Source organism: Tiliqua scincoides, chromosome 1 (genome assembly GCF_035046505.1).
Source record: "Tiliqua scincoides isolate rTilSci1 chromosome 1, rTilSci1.hap2, whole genome shotgun sequence".
Lineage (NCBI taxonomy): Eukaryota > Metazoa > Chordata > Lepidosauria > Squamata > Scincidae > Tiliqua > Tiliqua scincoides.
Genome location: NC_089821.1, coordinates 59,768,897 through 59,783,803, shown reverse-complemented (window position 1 = coordinate 59,783,803; position 14,907 = coordinate 59,768,897). Strand labels below are relative to the sequence as shown.

At 44.4% G+C, this 14,907-nt stretch overlaps 1 protein-coding gene across 6 annotated transcripts in view; it reads right to left on the bottom strand.

The window, feature by feature from the left end:
- The window catches only part of IRF7 (interferon regulatory factor 7), a 46,454-nt gene that overhangs the window by 12,076 nt on the left and 19,471 nt on the right, over positions 1 to 14,907 (bottom strand). For 2 of the 6 annotated variants that reach the window (XM_066610643.1, XM_066610654.1), the window contains exons 8-12: positions 13,557 to 13,775; positions 11,334 to 11,546; positions 10,269 to 10,655; positions 6,694 to 6,812; positions 113 to 3,658 (exon numbers count right to left, since the gene is read on the bottom strand). In XM_066610643.1, coding sequence (XP_066466740.1) covers positions 3,503 to 3,658; positions 6,694 to 6,812; positions 10,269 to 10,655; positions 11,334 to 11,546; positions 13,557 to 13,775 — 1,094 coding nt within the window. In that variant the 3' untranslated portion in view covers positions 113 to 3,502. Of the gene's footprint in view, positions 1 to 112; positions 3,659 to 6,693; positions 6,813 to 10,268; positions 10,656 to 11,333; positions 11,547 to 13,556; positions 13,776 to 14,907 lie in introns of those variants that run through there. The other 4 variants (XM_066610671.1, XM_066610662.1, XM_066610679.1 and 1 more) reach the window with 4 other exon arrangements.

The following is a 14,907-nucleotide window of genomic DNA, read 5'->3' as shown; positions in this document are numbered from 1 at the left end:
TGGAAACCACTGTGCACCCCTCTCCCTCCTGAGCAGTGCTTACCATTCTGCCGCTAATTTCTTCACCCTATCTGGACATAGGGATGTTTGGGCAGTCACATTTGTTGGCTTTGCACCAGGATTTCCGCACAGATGTGATTGCCCAGAGCATCCCTATGTCCAGATGGGTTGAAAGATCAGCAGCAGCATGGTAAGCTTTTGCCAAACTCCAGATCTGGCCCACATGCCCTTGTTTGGAGAGCCCTGGTCTAAGATATCACATCCCCCTGCTTTGTGTGGATAAACCCCACCATCTAAAAATACTGCCAAGAAAACTTCTGCTAGGTTCAGATGATCTAATTATGGTTTTGATTAATGCAAACAAGCTGCAGTGAGTCTTTACTTGTATGCTTTCCTTCCACTCTGTTTTGTTCACTTGTGAGAGAAGACTGAAACAAAAGCTGCAGTTTTGGGTTTTGGGTAAACTGCAGTTTTCTATTATGTCTGAATTCAAAATCGTTTGTCAGCAAGACAGGGTAGAGTTTGGATGCAACATGGATACCCGTTTTGTTTTGAAAAAAATGGAAGCTTTCAAGTTGCACAGAGGAGGAGGCATATGCAAGCCTGAGACTTGTTATGCCTCATTCATAAAAAATTTAATCTGGTTTAAGATGATTATCTGAGCTAAGCCTAAGTGCAGCTTCACAGGAGCTAGTGAAACAATGCTGGTTCATTTTTTCCTGATGCACCAATCTCTCATACACATTTACAATATGTTTGAAATTATGCCACTTTTAATAAAGTGGTATAGTGTGCACCAGAAATCAACTTCATCAGTCTCCCTCTGTTAATCAAGCAAGAGTGTTTTAGCATTGCTTCATCAGAGAGTGCATCCACATTTCAGGGGTGTGAGTATGCAGAATAAACAATATGTCACGAGTGGAAGACTGAGCAGTTGCATATAAGTCTCTTTACTCATTTGACATGGTACAGGTAGGCCCCAACTTGCATCCAGGCTCCATTCTGGACATTTGTCTGGGAGTTGGAACCAACATATGATTGGAACGGTGCTATTGCACAGAATGAAAGCATAAGGCCATCTGGTCTGTGCCTGTGAAGAAGCACCAGTGCAGCTGTCTGTAAGTTGGGGAATACCTGTACCTGCAAATGGATATTCTGCTTATGTGCTTGGCAATTTAACTACACAACACCAAGGCTATTTTTTAACAAGACTTACAAGCATGCTTAGTGTCTCAAGTTTTAGTTTCTTCTATAGTTCACTTTCACATTTAAGATTAAAGGATGCAGTCATTTTTACAATAATTTCATGTCACTTGTACATAAACCTGATGCAGGAGACCACCCTGTTAATCATGATGCAACACTGGTTTCAGAAGCACCTTTCCTTAGCCCATAACAAACATCAGTAAATCTTTGGGCAAGAATGCATGGATGGGGTCAGCAAGAGAGCACCAGGAAGCCCTACCCTTCTGTTGTCTACAAGCATAATCTCCCTCTCTCTGCAGGAACAAATCTTGTAGTTGGAGAAAAATCTTCTCCATGATGATGAATGTCTAGGTACACAGGCATTCCCAATCATGGGGAGAATCTCTTTTACAGTACAGACAGCTCTTGAGTCACATGGGGGTGAGGTTCCTGAAAAATCCCATATATAGAAAACTAGCTTTCCCATAGAGAATAATGGGATCAGCATGAAAGGGAATGGTCTGCAATTACTTTCTGCAACCGAATTTATTAAAGTGAGAAGCTATTGGAGAGAGGCTGCCAATGACAATGGCTTACTTGCCCTGCAATCCAGTTTGGTGGAGGGGGGTGTGTGATTTTTTGTGTGCTTTGTTAAACACCCAAGAATGAGTCTCCTGCTTCCAGATCCTCATCCCAGCTGTGAAACCTCCCACACTCTTGCTTGAATCCTGGTGGGACTTGACTCAGCCTTTGGGATATCTGGCTGCCAGGGATGGCCTTCACCACTGCACTGAGTAACTCTTCGTGCATATTTTATCCCCAGTCTCATCTAGTTGGCAGGCAGGCATACATTCTGCTTGCCTGGAATGAACTCTACCTTGAATCAGAGGCAGCCAGACAGAATCTATTCTTGCCTGCCAGCCAGACAAGATGGGGGGGAAAAAAACTCAAGAGGCAGAGATATGTGGTGCTGCATCCAATGTATGGAAAACCAAAATTAGTTCCTCCAGGAGTCAAGTAGGAACGTGAAGAGTTCACAGCTTTGAGGAGGGTTTTTTCATGGGGGGAAACAGACTCATTCTCAGGGTTCAAGAATGCATGTAAAAAGTCTCCCAGCACCAGACATTTTGAAAAAATGAGCCTGCGTGTGTGTACATGCACAAGAGAGAAGACTTCCTGGTGTACTCTCACTGCCCCCTACCATTCATTCGTAGGCACTGATGTCTGTATGGAACTAAAGAATCATATTAATGAAATCAGTGTTAAACGTGAATCATGGCTAACAATCAAGATACTATCAGGTCTGATTTATGGGCAAGTGAAATGATTATACAAGTTCCTTGCTTTTACAAGTGGACTATACAGGTAAACAAGCATGTCGTATTATTCAATATACATAATTGATTCCAGTCACAGAATTCTTTTCATGAAGTAGAATTCTTTTTTTGCTGAGTACACTTGAGCCTGATCCTAATCCTGTCCTCCTCCCCTAAAATGAAATGACAAGTAGAATCATCTAGGGATAGGAGGAACAGAGAAGAGACACTGCAGCCTCAGTTAACTAAAACATCCTAAATGTTTGGGTAATCGCTTGAGCGAATTAAGGCTGGATACACATACACATTATGGGAATGCTGCCCTCTACGGCACCTGTGTTGCTAAGATCCCCCCTATAGTGCATGGAATCCTTACCCCATGACAAGATCCTTTTGTGACTATTGCCACCAGCTGCCACAGGCAAGGGTGCATAAAATCACGATGCAATGTCATGTAATGGGGTAAGTCAGTGGTTCCCAAGCTTACCTGGGTCATGATGCCCCTGTAGCCTCCTCCTCCTGACTGAGCTGGGCAGAGCTGTCAACTTACAAAATCCAAGATGGCAGCACCCAAATCTCATGAGATTGAGTAAGATCCAAGATGGCGGTGCCCAAATCTTGACAGATTAGGCCATGCATCTTGGATCTCACCGAATCCTGCAAGATCCAAGATGGCAGTGCGGGGGGGGGGGGGAGATAGGAGGGGTGACTAGGGACATCCTGCAGCTCCCCTGTGAGTGTGCTGCGACACCCACTCTGGGAACCTCCCGGATAAGCGTTTCAAACACCAAGGAGGGTGCTGTTTTCATCTGCTTTTCCAAGGTGCATGCAACACATACAGTAGTTCCAGCTTCAGATAACTGCATTACTGTAAATTATGAGGGTTGGCAAAATAGCAAGATCTGATAGTGTAACTTTCAGTTGCTGTTCTTCGTAAGTCAAGCAGGGAAAGCCTTCTCACCCCCCCCCCCGAATCTTACTATTGGTGTGAAACAGAACATTCAACAAGTTTCCACCTGCATCTTACAGAGGGAGAGGATTTCTTCAAGCATGTCAGGTATGCTGTTGGAGATCTGTAGGCTCATGTTCTCACTCAAGGACGAGGCTCCTTCCTTTTGTGCTTGTTCATGCCAAGATTTACATAACTTTGGCACCAACTGGAAGACACACACAAGCACCTTAAGCCCATCTGCTTACGCAGATTCCCATGCAGTTGCCCCCAACACAACAAAATGCATCTAACATCCTGTAGTAGGCCTTTCAGAGAGTCAAAGGTGATGAAAAAGGATTATCTTTACTCATGGGATGTACACACGTCCTACTCATCTCAGTACTGGGTCAAGGTCTGCTTTAGCAGGGGTGACTGGAGGACAAGAGATCTGTGTGTGTACCACAGATAAACAATGCCTCTCTTGCCATCTTCAACAGCCATAGAAGCTAACTACTCTTGCTTGTCTTCAGACTTTGGCTGACAAATAGAAGAGAGTTTAGTTAAATTTACCTTTGGTGCTAGGCCTCTGGCTCATGTGCTCTATGTTTCGACAGAATGGAACTAGATAATTTCTTCTTCCCCCCTCCATCAGGGAGAGGAACTATTTTGAACCATCTTTGGGAGGTTTGCAAATGTTCATCATGCAGGTACAATTTCCGGCAAGCTAGCATTGACTACAGTTCCCTCTTGAGAATACAGGTGTGTATCGTTTAGCGACCTTCTAACTAACAATTGATTGCATATACAGGCTGGCCTCTGGAATCCATGGAATCAGTTATCCGTGGCTCCGGATCCAGCCCTGCCCCCCACACGCCCATTGCATATTAACTTATTTTTATAGTCATGCTTGGAGCATGAGTATTTCTTACTTCACTTTCTTGCTAAACTGCAGAACCTAGCTTGCAGGCAACTAGCCTGCATGCTAGAGGATGACTAGCATGAACTCCTGCTTCATGTTAATGTTCAATTAGTTTCCTCTCTGCAGTGTGCAGCCCCATTGCCTGCATATGCAGTTCTTCAGTTTAGCAAGAAAGTGAAGCAAGAAACACTCATGCTCCAAGCACAACTACAAGCATGAAAGATAACATGCAGTAGGGCCCTCCTCATGTATAGTATCCTCCATTTCCAGTATCCTCCAGTTGAGGCAAGAACGCATCCCCCAAGATATCAGAGCACACCTATATGATGGCCCTCTAAGATAAGAACACAAGATTCATACATCTAGTCAATTTCACTCAATTACATGCTATAGACCAGTGGTTCTCAAACTTTGAGGGAGCTTTGCTTCCTTAGCAAGCCTGTGAGGGAGGGGCTAGGGCAGTGATGCAATCCCCAGGATTGCCTTGCTAATGGAGGCCAGGGGGTGTGCTTTCACTTACTTTTAAGTAGGTAGGGCTGATGAAGGAGCTACAGGGAGCCCTGTGCAGCCCTCTGCAATGCTCCCCGAGGCTTGGAACATTCAGTAAAAGCAGGTACAAAGCACCTCCTGCAAAATGGAAGTGCTTTGTACTTGCTTTTACTGAAGATTTCAAGCCTCAGGGAGCACTGCAGAGGGCTGCACAGGGCTCCCTGCACCTCCTGCAGCCCTACCTACTTAAAAGTAAAAGCACACACCCTCACTCCCCCAAAAGGACATGATCCTGGGGATCACTTCCCTGCCTCTCCCCTTCTCCCACTCCTTAAAGGGACAGGGGAACCTTTATACAAAATGGTGGGACACAACCCACCAGTTTGAGAACCATTGCTATAGACCAGGGGTGTCCAAAGTTTTTGGCAGGAGGGCCACATCATCTCTCTGACACTGTGTCGGGGGTCAGGGAAAAAAAGAATTTACATTTAAAATTGGAATAAATTTACATAAGTTTACATAAATGAGTATATTAAAGATGAACTCATATGAATGAATGAATGGTCTTGCAATAGCTCAAGACCTATAAAAGGCCTTGCACAAAGCAAGGCTGGCCATTCCTTTGCTGTCACTACTGCATCACAGAGGTGAACCAGCAAGCAATGGAGGAAGCCCGCATCCCACAGCTCACGCAAGAGGTCAAACAGTTGCCCTCTCGCTGAGAGCAGTTGCATTGGGCCAGTGCGGGCTCCAACAAATCTCTGGAGGGCCGGAGGCTCATTGGAGACTGGGGGCTCCCTGAGGGCCGCATTGAGAGGCCCTGAGGGCCGCATGTGGCCCCAGGGCCACATGTGGCCCCAGGGCCGGGGTTTGGGCACCCCTGTTATAGACCAGGGGTGCCCAAACCCCGGCCCGGGGGCCACCTGCGGCCCTCAGGGGCTCCCAATCAGGCCCTTAGGGAGCCCCCAATCTTCAATGGGCCTCTGGCCCTCCAGAGACTTGCTGGAGCCCATGCTGGCCCAATGCAACTGCTCTCAGCATGAGGACAACTGTTCAACCTCTCATCTGAGCTGTGGGACGTGGGCTCCCTCTATTACTTGCTGTTTCACATCTGTGATGCAGCAGTGGCAGAAAAGGAAAGGCTGGCCTTGCTTTATGCAAGGCCTTTTATAGGCCTTGAGCTACTGCAACACCTTCATTCATATAAGTTCCATCTCTAATAAATTCATTTATGTAAATTTATTCAAATTTTAAATGTAAATTAATTCTTCCCCCCCGGCCCCCTACACTGTGTCAGAGATGATGTGGCCCTCCTGCCAAAATGTTTGGACACCCCTGTTATAGACTAATGATGGCAAACCTATGTTATGCCTGTCAAAGATGGGATGCCACAATGTTTTGGGTGACACACCAGCATTCACCAACACCCAACAACAATTAAATCAGTTTCCAACCTGCTTACTTTTGCAATGAACATGCATCCTCCAAGTACTTGCCATCGACTTTCACATTCAGAACTGGACAGGCTGGAGGGAGCCATGAACGAATTGTCACTCTCTCAAGCTCCAAACCTCATTCTGCTTCACACACAACTCGCTCTCCCCTTTTCCCTTGGCTAATTTACAGCATATTCTCTTTCCTTCTCACTTTACAGCACAAGTTATTACCCTCAAGCAAGGACTGATTCTTACACAGACTCTTACTGGGAAAAAGCAATAGCCTTCCCCCCTTGCGCTTCCAGCACCAGAAAGCTATGGTTTGTTAAAATCATTCCAAAAGTGAGTCAGCAAGAATCCCGACAGATGAAGACAGCATTTTGTGCTGATATTTTTACAGGACTACCCTTTGCTCACCTTCACCAAGATTAGCTTTGACTCCTTGGGCTTAGCAGAAGAGAAGCACTGTCCAAAGCACAGGTAGATGGTGTAGTCAGGAGAGGAACTACGTCGATTCTCAAAAAAATCCTTCAGTTCTGTTAGAAAAATACAAGGATATCTTCACGTGCCACATAAAGATTTTTGAGCCTCTATCTCTGAGTGCAGGGCACACAACACATTTCAGCTAATGTAGGTTTTACATGTTTGCTTTATAGGTCAATGTTAATGCAGGTGTACTTGGAACAACAGGACAATGAAGGATGAAGCAGTTCTTATCGAGCCTTTAACCACATTTTCAGGTGCCAGACTGCAAAGGACAGATTTCATTTTCAACAACAGATTTCTATGTGCATACATTGCTAAACTCAACTTTGTACACTGCTTGTGCAGTTCAGCAGCAGAGACTCAGTACAATCCTATGCATGTTTACTTGGAAGTAATCCCAGTGTTCAGTTGGGCTTACTTTCAAGGAAGTATGTTTAGGATTGCAGTTAGCACGACAAACCAGGAAGTCACCGCTCAAATTTCATCTCTGCAGACCCAACGGGTAGCCCTTAAGCCTTTCATTCTTGGCCTTCAGATGCGCAACATAATACTTACAAGTTTGTTGTAAGAATTACAGAGATGTACGGATTGCAGGGTGCTTTGAATTATGCATGGGAAGGATAAAGTGGATAGAGAGATGCTCTTTACACTCTCACACAACACCAGAACCAGGGGACATCCATTAAAATTGAGTGTTGGGAGAGTTAGGACAGACAAAAGAAAATATTTCTTTACTCAGCGTGTGGTTGGTCTGTGGAACTCTTTGCCACAGGATGTGGTGACAGCATCTGGCCTGGATGCCTTTAAAAGGGGATTGAACAAGTTTCTGGAAGAAAAATCCATTATGGTTACAAGCCATGATGCATATGTGCAACCTCCTGATTTTAGAAATGGGCTATGTATCAGAATGCCAGCATGCAGGTCTATGTCAGAATGCCGGATGCAAAGGAGCGCACCGGGATGCAGGTCTCCTGTTAACTGGTATGCTCCCTGGGGCATTTGGTGGGCCGCTGTGAGGGCATTCCTCCCAGCCCTGGGGCATTCCTGTGAGATACAGGAAGCTGGACTAGATGATCCTATGGCCTGATCCAGTGGGGCTGTTCTTATGTTCTTATGATCCAAAATGCCATACAAATGCAGCATAGTATTGCTGTCTCATTCCTTCCCCTGCACCACCAGCTATGCACTGAATGCTGCTGGTTAGAGATAAGCTTTGTAGGCAAAGTGAAAACTCCTGCAAGCACCAAGAGCTACGCTCAGGGTCATGCATAGCTTGTACTGGAAAACATTAAAATTCTGCCCCAAGGCAACTCAAATGGCATACGTTGCCTTATTGTACCTGCATTCATGCACATTGTGGGAAAGACAGGAAAAAAATTCACTATGTCACCAACATCAGGCACTTATAGGCCCCTGGACATGCTGATCAGCCTAGCCCAACCCAGCCAGCTTCTGGGTTTTCATGAGGCATTGCCCACACACACTAAAGCTTTTGCAGCCAAATGGGATAGAAACACGTTTTTAATGGAAGCAAAGATTTTCAAGTCCTGTGCCCAATACCAATAAATACCTACCTACCCAATACCAGCAACTTCTGGCCAACCCCCATCCATATACAGTCCTCTAACACAGAGTAAGCACCAATACTGCAAGACTGGGGTTGAAAGATAGTTAATAGGTATAGTTGTTTTAGACCAGGGGTGTCCAAACTTTTTGGCAGGAGGGCCACATCATCTCTCTGACACTGTGTCGGAGGCCGGGGAAAAAAAGAATTTACATTTCAAATTTGAATAAATTTACATAAATGAATATATTAGAGATGGAACTTATATGAACGAAGGTCTTGCAATAATTCAAGGCCTTGCACAAAGCAAGCCCAGCCTTTCCTTTGCTGCCGCTGCTGCATCACAGATGTGAAACAGCAAGCAGTTGAGGGAGCTCTTGCCCACAGCTCATGCAAGACGTCATGCTGAGAGCAATTGTGTTGGGCCAGCATGGGCTCCAGCAAGTCTCCGGAGGGCCAGAAGCTCATTGAAGTCTTGGGGCTCCCTATGGGCCAGATTGGGAGTCCTCAAGGGCCACAAATGGCCCCAGGGCTGGGGTTTGGGCACCCCTGTTTTAGACTATTGATAACACTCGACTCCATACCAGCATATGGAAAATGGTATAAAATATTCTGCCATTTAAAAAATGATATATGGTCAAACTGCATTATTATTTCTACTAAGGAGGCAATTGCAAGGTGAAGCCACCACTGTAAGAGGCACAGTTGCAGCCTTGTAAGTGTCTTGACCTGTGCTACAATTTCATATCAAAACCTCCTGACCCAACTCAAATTCAAACAGCATGCTCCAGACAGAGAGAAAGCTACAAATAGCATGGCAAAAGAAACATTTAATATGCCAGTTCACAACTTTACAGGTTGAGCCTACTTATCCACAGATCTGGCTAAACACAGGTCCCCCGGACCTGCATTGAGTCAGACTTCACCCAACCTGAAACTGCTGTGCTCCAGTCACCTCTGGAGGGCTTTCTGAAAGCCTTTCTGAAACGCTCAGAATGCCTTTAAAAGCAGTGGTTCCCAACCTCTAGGAGACCACGGACCACTGAGGCAAAACTTGGAATTGTTGTGAACCACATGCAACCCCCACCCCCACACAAAAAAATACATTTGTAATACAGGCAGCCCTCATTATCCATGGGGTTCCAATCCTAGAACCCCCATGGATAAGGAAAACCGCAGGTATTTGAAACCTATGGTTTTCACTCTGCCAAACCCATCTGAAGCCATGCTCCAATTGATCCAGAGGCTCTACTGAAATCCGCAGAGGCTGCAGGCAGACACACATGGCCTCTGCGGGTTGCAGAAGAGCCTCCGGAGGGGAGAGGAGCATAACTCCCCTCACCTTCAGATTGGCCCGCACCACAGGTTTGGGGACCTGCGAATGAAGAAATCCATGGGTACCAAAACCTGTGGAGAATGCCTGTAATTACAAAAGATTCTTTAGAGATTTATGATTAATAGAGAAGATTTGTGGTTTGCTGCTTTTGCTGCCAGCTGCAGGTCATCCATTCTCTGCTGTCTCTGATGGTTCATTGGGGACCACTTGCTCAGAGACACACTGGAAGTTATCAAAAGTGATTTTTTTTCCTGAGACCTTGCGGACCACTTCTCAGGGACTTGCGGACCACCTGTGGTCTCCGGACCATAGGTTGGGAATCAGTGCTTTTAGAGGCATAAGTAGTCACTTCTGGTTTTCTTCCGAAAACTGAAAGACGATTTTTGCCTCTAGGAAGCAGAGGCTGTGGGTGGTCGCACAACACTGGTCACCTTCAGATTTGCTTTTCTGCTGTTTTCAGTATCTACAGGGAGTCTGAGAACAGATCCCCTGCAGATACCAAGGCCCCACCTGTATTACCATTTTTAAAAAGAAAGAATTGTACAAAATAAATTCAAATTCATTTGGTGCCCATAGAGGCAACAGAGCAACTTTCAAGAGAATCACCTGTGAAAAATATTCTGTAGTTGAAGATCTCAGTTTCTTCAATCCGTGGCAACAATCTAGACTGAGGGTCCTGATCCATGTTCTCCAGTTGCTTGGAGAAGGCCAAGAAGACCTTACACCTGCCAAGTCGCCTGGCACAGATCTTCTCATTTTTTTGATATAGCTGCAGACTGGCATTCTGCAGCAGGGTCAGGGTGTGCTTCACCTGGTTCCTATCATGCAGGGTCTCTGGGTTTGGAAACTTTATTATCTGTGCATCTTTAGTATCTAAAGTGGAACCAGAGCAGTTATCGTTGGCAAACATGCATGCACTTGCTTCCACGTGTCTTTCAACCAGTAGTTTCCCTTTGTAGTAGATGGTGACATCCAAGTTAAGAGAAAAAAATCCTGCAGAAGACAAGGGTGAGCTTCATCTAGTTAAATTTGACTGAGAAGGAACAGGGTGGGAGATAAGAGGTAAGATAAGAGATAAGATAACAGGATATGGAGAGAAGATAACTGAATGCTTCCTAGGCATCAGCAGCAAAGCCAATGCAAGACAGAAAAGTGCTATTTGGGGGTACACTTATAGAAGTATCATACCTGAAATCAAAGAAGGGATATTCTAGTTAGCGTGGCTAAACAGGTCAAGTAATAAAACACACTTCCCAGGCACTGGAGAAAAAACATTATGAAATAAATTGGAATAAATGCATTAGAGCAGTGGTTCTCAAAGTTTTCCCTCAGGAGGAGGGAACCACTTGAGTCTTTGCATGGGGGTGGCCTCCTGCACTGGGTGATGTAAACTCGAGTGACACCACTGACTTCTATACTCTGGCCTTCTAATTTGTGGGCAAGGATTGCATACCCAGCTTTGGAACACTGCATTTTCTTTCAGCCCAACGTACAAGTTAAATGCAAGGCCTAGTCAGCACCAAGCAGAGGACAGGGTGTATGGTCAATTCCCCTCATTGTCAGTCAAAACCACAAGATCTTTCTTCCCAAGCCTCTGCTGCCCTGAGAATTGCACCCATTGCCAACTTCACTGGAATTTGCCTTATTCAAGACAGAGTGTAATTTACTAACCTGTATTATTCTGCAAGGGAGCAATGAGAAGGGGCTGATCTGCTGGGGAGGGAACAGTTGGAGACACAAACATGTCCTGGTTTGCCACAGCATGCTCATTCATTGGCAGCCAACAGCCATTCCTCGTTGGGTTGTTCATCTCCACTTGATATCCCTGAGCTTCTTCATTCATGAAAACATTTTCGATGAGGCAGTTATTATATTGGGTTTCTCCTAATGCAGAAAAAGAATACTTGACTATCCTGATATGTATTCAAATATCCTTGAATATCCTAGCCCCACTGGGCAGATAAAATACCACTCCCACAGCATCCTCCCTCTGTCCAAAAATAAATAAATGCAGTGCTGCAATTGCACATGCAGCTCCTTTCATCCAAATGTTATTTTAATTCATTCCAATCAATTTAGCTTTAAAAAAAGCCCTTTTTATATTAATGACATACAGGTCCAGCCTATTTATACACAGATTTTTTATACATGGATTTGACTCAACACAAATGGCCCCTGCAAATGAGAAGGAATGTGCGTTTCCCCCCTGGAGAAGGGGAAAACACACTCCTTTAAAATCAGTTTAAAAAACTGAACAGTCCTTTAACAACAGCCTCCTTAATGAGAGAGAGAGAGGGCAGCTGGCTGACAATCCATCAAACCTCTCTCCAGTGGACCCCTCCCTTCCCCCTGAGCACATGAAAGAAAAGTGATCGCTTTGCATTGGTAAAGGGAGAGGCTGAGTGAAGTTTTCTAAGCTCTTGGAGGAAGACTGGTTGATGGTTTGTCTTCTTAATGACTCTTATCTTACATTACAAAGGTCAGCAAGGTCATTTTTAAATCACTGGAGCAAAGAAACTTTGTTTTTTAAATTGATTTGCTATAGTGAGTTTTTTTGCCATTCAGTGCTTAGAAGGGAATCCATGGGAATAATGAGTCTCAACCTGTACCTCTGTTGTCTGAGAAAAGTGGGGGCTGCGCATTTTGTTTGTAACTCTCCCCCTTGAGTATTTTTACTGATATTTTATTAAATGTTAACAAACATTGATTGAAATGTTCTGAAACACAGTTTGTCACATGCCTAGTTGGGGAGTTAGTTGGAAACCACTTCCTCCTTCAAAACTATCCGCTATGTTTCTTGTCACAAATCAAAACTGGGTATATGTTCCCTAGGAAACAAGTTCAAACATGGTCTCCAAAGGGGAAAGGGAAGAAAAATGCAAGTTACAGTGTAATATGAATATCTACTGGGGAGGCCTTTCAAACCTGCTAGTTTGCTCTCTCTCTAACAGGAACTCAAGACAGGGTGTTAACACATAAAGGGCTTATCCCATTTTCAGGAGGCATTCTACCCATAGAGGGGCCTCTATTTTGGGTTAAAAGATGATGATCTGCAGGATATCTGCGAAAATGGGTTGTAGATACAAGTTCAAAACATCTTAGACTGGACAAATTGAAATATACACACTTGATTTTGGAAGCAAAATTGCAAGTGCTTTTAGAAGGACAGCATTTAGACCAGCAATTTTCAACCACTATGCTGCGGCACATTGGTGTGCCACGAATTGTCTGCAGGTGTGCTGTGGGAGTTTGGGGGAGGGTCATTTATTAGTAGAGCCATTGGAGGAAGTGAGCCGCCAGCTGGCAGTGCAGTATGCCTAGCCAGTTGTCCAAAAACAAATGGTGTGCCTTGACAATTTTAGCATCTTGTTAGCAGGTCATGCAATGAAAAAGGTAAAAATCATTGATTTAGACATTTGTTTAGATTTTGTGTGCAAGCAAAGCAAACAGGAAGTGAGCTGAATTAATGAAAACATGAATTTTGCACAGGGCTGCAGTTCTCTTAATAGATTTACTTTAGTAGTTTCGAAGTGTGAAGAAAGGTGACAGTTGTAAGAGACGTATGGTTTATAGAGAATTATTAATTCCCATGGTGCCTTACACAGAATGTAAAACAGGTCCTTACCCGTAGGGGTTTACAACCTAGAAACTGACAAAGGGGAAGGCATCTTCATGGATACAATTATGCAGAAAATACATCTTCAATAGCAATTGGCAAAGACTTGAGCAGAATATGTCTACCTCAGTTTCATATTTTGATTAATATATTCTTGCTTGTCCATAAACCAGAACCTGGGTATTATTTGAGCAGAAGCATGGATTATGTCTCCCATACATAAAAATCCATCTGTTCCCATTTACCCAAAAATGTCAAGTGCAGAATATATTCCTCACCTAAGTTAAATGGATTTGTTCCAGGTGAGTCTTGTGTATGCTGCCGTACATGAATGGCAGCTGAGTGGGAATTCACATTTGGTATAGTTTGAGCTGGCCACATCGAATAGTCGTTCTCCACTGGTCCATTCAATCCTCTGTTTCCAAGTGGCAAGCAGCCATTTTGGTCAATATGAGGAACTATATAACTATAGTCTGGTTCATATGTGGCGGACCCTGCTGTATTAAAAAAAACATTAACTCAAACACACACTTGCTTTCATAGCAGACAGAACAAAGGAATGGTCCATAAATCATACTGCTAAAGATTAATTAAATGCAGTTGGGGATATTAAAGCTCCAACCATCATTGTCATGATTGCCATGAGACATTAAGCCACTGAACTTTGATCTTCAGTAAATATTACACAAGTCTGGATCATAAGACTAACCGGTTTTGCTCCATGCTGCGAACAGGCCACGCTATTTTTGCTTCCTCAGGCCTACACAGCTGGGAGAGGAGCACATAGGAGAATCCCTTGCGAAGTGTGTGCTTGTATTCCATGAGGTGACACACTTCAGTACAATCAGTGCATTCCAGGTTGGATCCTTGAGCACTAGTAGGTATGGTATTCACCAGCCCTATTCAGGCATTATGATCAGACTAAGAAAAGTTCTTATTTTATATTACTCGTATAAACTGTAATATGCATTGTCTTGTGCTGATCTTTGGTTTTAAGCCAGGGGCCTCCAAATTTCAGCCTAAGGGCAGAATCTGGTCAGCTGGAGTATTCATTCCGGACACAGCGGAGGCAAAGCCTTGCATTTGGGTGCGCAGCAACCAGTTTTTGCACCATGTGGCCTCAGAGCCTTGCATCGGGGAACTGTTACCCCAGGAAATCGGGGCACAGAACCCTCCGGGGTGTTCATCAGGGGAAGCAGTTCCCAGGCTTGAGGCTCTGTGATTGTATGGTATGAAAACTGGTTACTGCGCTCCAGAATGGTAAAGCTTCACTACCACTGTGCAAAGATTTTGAAGTCTGTGATGCAGTAGTGGCAGCAAAGGAAAGGTCAGCCTTGCCTTGTGCAAGGCCTTTTATAGGCCTTGAGCTATTGCAAGACCTTCATTCATTCATTCATTCATATAAATTCATCTTTAACAGATTCATTTATGTAAACTTATGTAAATTTATTCAAATTTTAAATGTAAATTAATTCTTTTGGCCCTCCTGCCAAAAACTTTGGACACACCTGCTGTAGACAAACACTCTCTATGGGGGGAGGGCAGCACCTGCCAGTTTGCTCTTACTGCCCCAGCCCTTTAACAGGCTACACCAGGGGTGTCCAAAGTTTTTGGCAGGAGGGCCACATC